At 37.2% G+C, this 8,872-nt stretch overlaps 1 protein-coding gene across 4 annotated transcripts; it reads left to right on the top strand.

Moving 5' to 3' along the window:
- Positions 1 to 470: 470 nt before the first annotated feature.
- mbd3b (methyl-CpG binding domain protein 3b) lies at positions 471 to 8,708 on the top strand. Of its 4 annotated transcripts, XM_063013520.1 has the most exons (9): positions 471 to 658; positions 1,406 to 1,453; positions 2,942 to 3,001; positions 4,510 to 4,669; positions 5,142 to 5,279; positions 5,691 to 5,781; positions 5,900 to 6,077; positions 6,287 to 6,439; positions 7,085 to 8,708. In XM_063013520.1, exons 1-8 carry the CDS (start codon positions 639 to 641, stop codon positions 6,432 to 6,434), a joined length of 843 nt encoding a protein of 280 aa, XP_062869590.1. In that variant the 5' UTR covers positions 471 to 638; the 3' UTR covers positions 6,435 to 6,439; positions 7,085 to 8,708. The 4 variants fall into 4 exon arrangements, with proteins under 4 accessions (XP_062869590.1, XP_062869591.1, XP_062869593.1 ...); XM_063013521.1 differs by lacking the exon at positions 1,406 to 1,453 and having other exon boundaries at positions 473 to 658; XM_063013522.1 differs by lacking the exons at positions 471 to 658; positions 2,942 to 3,001 and adding an exon at positions 920 to 972.
- The last annotated feature ends 164 nt before the right edge of the window (positions 8,709 to 8,872 follow it).

Below are 8,872 nucleotides of genomic sequence, written 5' to 3'. Positions count from 1 at the left end.
AATGTTGCTGTATGAATATTTCAGACCCAGAAAACCCACAATAAACTTATAAAATAAATTAGTAAAAAGTTTTTCTAGGACAATGAGGTGTGTTTTAATTATTTAATCACAAGAAAACAGTTGCAGAAGCATTAAATACCTAAAAATACATTAAATCCATGTATGTTACAGGTGAATGTATACTTTTCACTTGAACTGTGTGGTGGTATGCACCAGCTTATTTTAATGTTCACACTTTGATGAAAACATGACAAAAACTGAGTTTGCTTTGGTGAATTAAAATAAGTTTTAATATGAGAGCAGTGTATATAAATGTGATGCATGGTATGTATATCTTTTATAATAAAGAATAATTATGTAGACTAAAAAGCACCAGTGCACATCAACGCTTTAGCAACAAACCAACACAGTACATGTTTGTTCTGTTAAAGCAGCCCTCCAGTTTAGTGTAGAAACCCGTAAAGAAAGGGTTTGAATATGAATATGTAGGGGGTTGGAGAACATTGACTGGTTGAGGAGCTGGATTGTCCTGCAGGGCGCATTATGTCTTTCATTAGTCTCATTGCAGGGGGAGGGGAGTGCAAGTGCAGAAAAGAGGGGATTTAACATTCAACCAGTCCAGCAGGCACTCAAATAACATGCAAATGGAGAAAAACGAGTAAGTATTAAATGCAAATCTCAAATTTAACGCGTTTACGTGCCGAAATCTTGTTTTCATGTCGGGGACGTGCAGTTTACTGTAGTTTCCTCGGAAATGCATGGCGACGGGTTTTGTTGTTCATTGAGTAGCCGAGCGGAGCGGATCAGTTTTCCTGAGCACTAATGTAACATAATGCAGCCTCTATTTAACTTGCTAACAAAGCTGACCTAGCTTTGCTTTCTACCCACAGCTAGCTCAGGATTTACACGGTGGAGTAGAAGGGTAGCGTTCCGAAATGAAATGATAGTTTGGGTTAGCCTGTCTGCTTAGAGGTTAGCTTTCATTGTGTTATCATTTAGTCATCGAGTCGTTACAGCGCGAGACTCTGGATTAGGTGGCTAAACCAACCTAGCTACCTGTAATTACAGCTGTACGATCTGTATATGCTTACTGTAGTCACTACATTCCACACGTTTAGTTTTGTGTGTTTATAGTAAAACGATTAGTAATATATGTTTTTATGTGATTTTGTATTGAACTGCATTAATAATGCCACCGCAGTCAAACAATAACAGTTTTTGCCTGCAGCCTTTCAGCTCTCCTACATCTGGAATAGCAACATTACTTAATTTTAACCTGGTTTTAAATCTAAATCTTTACCTGGTTAAGTCACTATTAAATACATTACCAGCACAGAAACCGACATCTATATACCTGTGTGTCAGTGGATATTTACATATTGTGACGGTAATACATTTCTTATAGGAGTCACATTTACCTGATGACAATAATGAGATCAGGTCTTACCCAAAGGTTTGTATGTTTATTTGCTTAATTTAACATATTTGGATAATAAACATAACGCGCTAAAGTTATAGCAAAGTTTTATTTTAAATTTCCAAGTCAAATTCAGTAAATCTCATGCCACTTTTAAGTGTCTGTAATTTAAAGGTTGTGTTAACTTACAAAACACCAGGAGGTCCAAACTTTTGCATAAGACTGTATATACTCAAAAATGTCCACCTAACTGCAAAACACATGTTTCATGCTTTCAGTAAATTTTGCAACACGTGCAAAAATACTAATAATAATAATCAAAATAATATTAATATTATAATAAATTCAACTTCATTATGGGCCTGCCCTTGATTAAATCCTCTGGCACTTGCTACAGCCACCGCTGCTGCTCTCTCACTGTCCATGTGATAAGCAACAACCCTTAGTTATGCTTCAAGGGGACAGTTTTATGCCGTGCTGTATGAAAGTCACACACACACGGACACATTAAGCAAATAATTATGTTTTAATTATGTATTTGTCACTTACGATACAGACAAAAATGTCCATATACCTGCAAAACACAGTTTTTATGCTTTTATTGAATTTTGCAACACATGCAAAATACTACTACTACTAATAATAATAATCAAAATAATAATGATATTATAATAAATTCAACTTAATTGTGGGTCTGCCCTTAAATAAAATCTGCTGGCACTTGGTTCCGCTTCATGTTGGCATGGGTTTATAGGCTACAGCACAAGTAAGAAGCCGCCACCGCTGCTCTCTCACTGTCCATGTGATAAGTAACAACCCTTAGTCAAGCTTCAAAGGGACAGTTTTAAAGCAGGGACTTGGTAGTTGCTGTCTGAAAGTCACACGGACACATTAAGCAAATAATTGTTTTAATTATGTATCTTTCACGTATGATACAGACAAAAATGTCCATGGAACTGCAAAACACAGTTTTTATGCTTTTAGTGAATTTTGGTAGTTGCTGTATGAAAGTTATACACACACACACACACACACACACACACACACACACAGTCAATCTTTCCCTATGATAAGGACTGAGAGTAAAACCTAATACTGCCGGGATATAGAAGTTTCTTAAAAGTGTATCCCAACTTTAGACTTTATCTGCAAATGTAAACAGTGCTCCTTAAACATGTGTAAGTAAAATGGTGAAATAAACCTAAGTTTATACTGCAGGTAAACACATAAACATAAAAAATAAGCATAATGTGGCATGTGCAAAAGGGCCAAAATTCAGACAGGGCCATTAAAACCTTTGCAAAAGCCTTCATATGAACTGGAAATAAGTCTTCCTACTCTGCTCTTTAAAAAGGAAAAGCAACAGAAACATGAGCAGAAAATGTTGAAATGTGACTAATATTTTAAATTCAGCCACTGAGGTAGTCATGAAACACATCATAAACATTTTACCAACGCTGCTGACCCACATTAAAACAGCACACAGCTGTGAGCCGAAATATATGGGTATTGTTCTTTTTTTAGCAGAGGTGAGGAAGAGGAGGAAGAGCAGAGGAGAGAGGCGAGTCGTTTGTTTAGTTTGTGGTAGGCTGGTATTAATTTTTCTGTGTTTTATTTCATCTTGTATGCCTCATGCTTGAGAGCATGACATCTTCATGTGGTCATTCACACCACATCATACTGTGATTGCATCTTACCTTTAGAGATTTCTGAAGAGCACTCAAAGTAGAGCATGCTACACACACAGAGTTTGGCTTTGTGTAAGATGGTAATATGTTTGCATGGTGACTCAGGAGTTCTGCCTTCTGACAGCTGCATGAGGTAAAACAACACAATATGGCTGTTATAAATACAACTCACACTTGCACAATGGACAACTTGTCTGAAATGACAAATGCTAAGCTTTGCACCATTGCTGGCCTTTCAGGATGAAGACGTGAATTTCAAAAGTTAAATGATCACTAGTAAATATAGAGTGCCAATAAGTGTAATAAGAGATTTAAGGAGTTTTCAGAATCTTATTCTTAATGTTTATTCTCTTGTTTGTAATTAGCTTAATTTATTAGAAGAACAACGTCAGTGAGCCAACAGTAGGACCATGCACCAAAATGTGTACATAGCAGTGCCTGTTTCATGAACTGTGCATATCACTCTCGGGAATATATTAAATGTTGGGCTGATGCCAGTTGCTCATAGTACAAGTGTTGAATGCAGCAGATACGATCAGGTATAAAGACTTCACAGACTTTGATAAGGGCCAAATTGTTATAGCCAGACTGCTGGGTTGAGGTATCTTTAAAACAGCAAAGAGTGCTTACAGGAAGCCATAGTGAGTACCTATCGACTGTGGTCCAAGAAGGAACAAGCCACGAATCACTGACAGCTTGTTGGTTTTCACCAAGATGATGTGGATGCCTGGTCACGTGCGGCATATATTAGCCAGATCTGTTTTGGCTCAGCAATGTATTTTCTGTATAAGTATATGTCAGTTTTTTTATTTTTCTTGCATAATCCATGACCTATTACTGCAAAATTATGTAGTGCCGCTGTTCTTGGAAACTGCCCAATACAGGTATACATGAACGTTGACTCATATCGCTCTCTTCTAAAATATACATAAACGCATGTATATATAAGAACTATACTCTGTAATGCTGACAGTTTTAATATGAGGTCAAACCACGTTGATACACCAAGAAGCAAGTCTGTTTGTTTGAGTGGGGACATGCACTATACACATTTCTGTATATTTTCAGCACTAAGATATGTCTTGGTCACTATTGTTACATTTTTGACATTGGTTGATCTCAACCACTGTCAACCTGGTATTTGTGCATCACTTATTATAATCATTAACATCACCAAGTGTGTGGTCTGTTCTGACTGCTTGCCAAGTCCAGCTTGACTAACTAGGCTGTGATCACTGCATGCCTTGTCTGCTCTTCCATTTGTCAGTGATCAAATTGTCAGCAAACAAAATAACCCCATGCATTTGGTGTATTGCGTGTCATCAGTCACCATGTTCTGTTTATCTTGCAACTGTCGACTTGGAATGGTTTGCATTAGATCAGTCCTGTTTTTTTCTTTCACAGTCCTGCTGGGAAGAAGTTCCGCAGCAAGCCTCAGCTAGTGCGTTACCTAGGCAACTCCATGGACCTCAGCTCGTTTGATTTTCGCACCGGAAAGATGCTTATGAGTAAACTGAACAAGAACAGGCAGCGGCTCCGCTATGACATCAACAGTCAAACAAAGGTAAGGGATGGAATTCTGGAAAAGTGTGACTAACCTTTTGAATAGGTCTCTTTAATATTTACAGAAGACAGCATTTATTTGTAAAGTTCAGGTCATTAATGATATGTTGGAAATGAAGCAAAAAAAGTGCTTTTCTCAAAGCCATAAAAGTGGCGTCTTTAAACACCTAGGATTAGAATCCTTAACCTTTTAAACAATTATCCCAATACAAGGTCTAACAATGGTCAGTGTAATTTAGCACAGTGCAATCCAGCTAGTTTAGTTCACAAATACATCAGTAGATTATGATTAGTTACTTGTGGAAGCCAGATCATGATGTTGTATATAGCTATCATTTTATTTGTAGTTATTTTTCAATTTTGAATTATCTATCAAGAACTTATTGGTTCGTGTGTGTGTGTGTGTGTGTGTGTGTGTGTGTGTGTGTGTGTCTGTGTGTCTGTGTGTCTGTGTGTCTGTGTGTGTGCTGTAGGGCAAACCAGACCTAAACACATCTCTCCCAGTGCGACAGACTGCGTCTATCTTCAAGCAACCAGTAACGAAAGTCACCAACCACCCGAGCAACAAAGTCAAAACAGACCCACAGAAAGCCGTCGACCAGCCAAGACAGGTGCGCGCACACACACACACACACATACACACACACATACACACACACACACACACACACACACACACACACACACACACAGCTGTTATGAAGGGGTTTTGTTAAGGGACACAAAACACTTTTAATTATTTTTAATAGCATGTCTATATAGAATTTCCTGTCAATTTTATCTTCATAATGCAAGTTAAAATAAAAATGGTACTTCGTATTTATATCATGTAATCTCTTGCAAAAACCCAATGTATTTATCAACAAAATACAAAATGTACTATTTTTAAAAATATTTTTAATACAAAGTTTGCAATTTACAAGTGAACACATTATCTGATGAAGACAAGCATCAGTGTACAGTCTTAGAAAGTCCCTTGTGATAGTAATGGTTTTATTATTTTTGAACCATCTGTATTTCAGCTGTTTTGGGAGAAGAAGCTGAGTGGCCTTAATGCTTATGACATTGCTGAGGAGCTGGTAAAGACCATGGACCTCCCAAAAGGTTTACAGGGTAAAACAGCCTTACAGTCTTCTCAATTAACACCACAATTCTGATGTGACCTGCATTTGTAAATATGTGATTGTGTTAAATTAGCATGAATGCACATTTTTACTCTGTGTACCTGCAGGTGTTGGTCCTGGATGCACAGATAGGACACTGCTGTCTGCCATTGCCAGCGCTCTGCACACCAGTTCTGCTCCCATCACTGGCCAGCTGTCTGCAGCTGTGGAGAAAAACCCTGGAGTATGGCTAAACACGGCCCAGCCACTCTGTAAAGCCTTCATCGTTACAGACGAGGACATCAGGTAAGCAACAGTCTGAGCTGGGCCTTGCATTTGCTAGTTAAACGTTACAAACTGCAATTGTATCGTGTTTTTGTTTGCACAGCATACATAAAATGAGGCAGTAAGATAATGAGTAAGTTTTAAGTAGCACCCTGGGCTGGAAAGTGTGTGAGACTGTTTAGACGTTACTTACTACATAAATTAAAATGTACGCTTTTCTGTTGGTTTAGGAAACAGGAGGAGCTTGTGTACAATGTGAGGAAGCGGTTGGAGGAGGCTCTTATGGCCGATATGTTGGCTCATGTAGAGGAGGCATCCAGCGGGGGAGAGGTGATTAAGGATGAGGGAAACGGCCATGATGATAAAGAGGATGTATAGCAAAGGTGAGGACACATTAACTGTCACTGATGGACAATCATCCATGAGAAAAAGTGAAGAGCTACACTATATGGGCAATAGTTATTTACACAGGGTGATTCAGAGTGTGATACATATAAGTTAGTTCATTTATATATTCATTCATTCTGGTCAGGGTCACAGTGGACACCCCCCCTCAGACATAAACAATCATGTCTGCATGTAATTGCCCTTCTGGCCGATTGCATTACTGAGGATTCGAACCGTGGATCTTTGCAGTAGAGGCTAGCTTAAGTTACTGCTGCACCACCTAAGCACACAAGCACCCACAAATAAGTTTGCATTTATTCAAAATATGATTAAAATAACACACAAAAAACTATTATATGCTTATATGAAGCTTGGTAAGCCCCCCCTTAGATGCATTTAGCCCCCCTGCACCACTGCATGAGCTGCAGTTTGAAAAGATGCATTTTTTAATTTTGTGGGGTTAATATTTTTAATATTCACCAACCCAGGAACATGAGTTGAGAACGTACAACAGGACCATACATTTGCAATGTGCTGAACAGGCATTAATGTTTGGATATGAAGTCCTCCTGTCATTCTTCAAAAAAAAAAACATTATGATTTGTGCCAGTCATTTAACTGCTGTACAATATATTTTTCAGGTCCGCTATATGCATCTGAACTACCTGTATACAGGTTTACCAACTGTATCATCTAACCCGGACCAGAACTTCGCACTCCATCAGATCAGCTCAACACCTTTACCAAGATGCTGTAGTCCTGCTCTGAAGGACACTGATCTAAACCCACTGGTTGGGATTTCTTTTGAAGACTTTTTTTCTTTTGTCTGTTTGTTTTAGCCATCGTTCTTTGTTAATATGTATGTTTTTATTGTGTAGTTGAACAAATCATTTGCAGATTTTTGTTGAAATTGGCACATACAACCTTGTTTTTTTGAGAGTCTATGGAAGTGGTATAACAATCAATTGAAACATAAATCATCCAGTCTAATTGAGCATACGTTCGAGGATTTAATCAAACTGCTGAGACTTTAAAACCACAGAAGAGTGCAGTGCAATATACAGCATTGTTGAAGGACACATGTGAAACTGCAAATTTCTTAAAAGTTCGCACAAACCAAATTGCACATAAAATATAAGATGGTAAAGGTTCAGCATTGTTGGGCAAGTTTACAGTTTCTCAAAACTCAAATTTATATTAGTAAAATGATCAGTTCAGTATTACACATTAATTGCTTCGATTTGGTTTGTTCTTAACTGCCACAGAGTTATTTGTAGATTTGCAGTTTGTTAGTGTATTTACATTATTAGGTGATCTTAAAGCTGCAGTACATAACTTTTTTTTTTCAATCTGTAGTAGTTGCATTATTGAGTTACTGGGGAAAAACTATAACATGGTGTTCTTTTGGTGCTGCAAGTTACCCTGATTAAATCTTAGTTAAAAGTCAGAGTTGTCAGATTTGTCAGAGTTTTTAGGCTTATTTGCATTGTGGTGATTTAGAATTGTGTTGACTTAAAATGCTGGACCAGCATCAGATTCGACTTGAAATTACAGTAAAGATGTCTGTATTGGATTAACATAATATTGGTAACCTTTAATATTATAGAACCTTTAATATTGAAATTGAAAATGGGGCAAAACAGGATTGGAACATCCGTGCTTAAATCAAATGGCTGCCAGTCATTTGTGTGGTGCTTAATTGTGTTATGTGATCGACCAGAGGAATCTTTGAATATGTAAATATCCAAAATGTTTTTAATTTTTTAATGCAGCTAACATAAAAACAACTTTAATCTAAAGTGCGAATATTAGGCAAAAGTCTTGGTTAACTATGTTTAGTTTGATTAAAATACTACTTTAAAGCAGCAATATGTTACTCCTGAGCTAATGTGTATTGAAGAAATATTTTCTTACAAGCATCAGTTGTCCAACACAGACTAATAATATCAGTAATATTTAAGGTGGGACATAATTCATTGTAACAACTGAGTCTAAACAATTACACCAAATCTGACCCTGACGCTCTTGACTGAATAAATATTTTCAGTTTTTCCAGAGAAACAAACAGTTGTTTTGTTTCCATAGTGCATCTTTAAATAATATTCTTTTATGCTGTTCATAAAGTTTTGAATGAATGCACATTGCTCGATTGTAACTGTTTTTGTGTCTGCGTGTGTGCGTGTTAATTGTACGGTTATAAATCAACATGTCAGCTGTTCAGTTTATTACGACATTTTACAAAGTAAAGTGTTTCTGTACGTTTAATGTGTCACTGGCTCTGTTTTTATTTTTAATGCATATGTTCTCATTTAATTCAAAACAAATCCATTTATTGAGCTTGTAATTTCTTTAAATTGTACATTTTCTACTGATGCATGTTCAGTAGAAGGGATTAAACCTTACTGTCCCTCCCAGTGTCCACGTGAAGC

This window comes from Trichomycterus rosablanca, chromosome 17, assembly GCF_030014385.1.
Source record: "Trichomycterus rosablanca isolate fTriRos1 chromosome 17, fTriRos1.hap1, whole genome shotgun sequence".
NCBI classification, from domain to species: Eukaryota; Metazoa; Chordata; class Actinopteri; order Siluriformes; family Trichomycteridae; genus Trichomycterus; species Trichomycterus rosablanca.
The sequence above is the reverse complement of the archived record's forward strand: the minus strand, read 5'-3'. Positions and strand labels throughout refer to the sequence as shown.

What these genes read in the sequence shown, in the direction of transcription:
- mbd3b (XM_063013520.1), top strand. Translation starts at nt 639, where the DNA reads ATGCAAATGGAGAAAAACGA. An exon ending in ATGCAAATGGAGAAAAACGA is followed by an intron (nt 659 to 1,405) that starts GTAAGTATTAAA and finishes CATTTCTTATAG; the next exon opens with GAGTCACATTTACCTGATGA. An exon ending in AGATCAGGTCTTACCCAAAG is followed by an intron (nt 1,454 to 2,941) that starts GTTTGTATGTTT and finishes TTCTTTTTTTAG; the next exon opens with CAGAGGTGAGGAAGAGGAGG.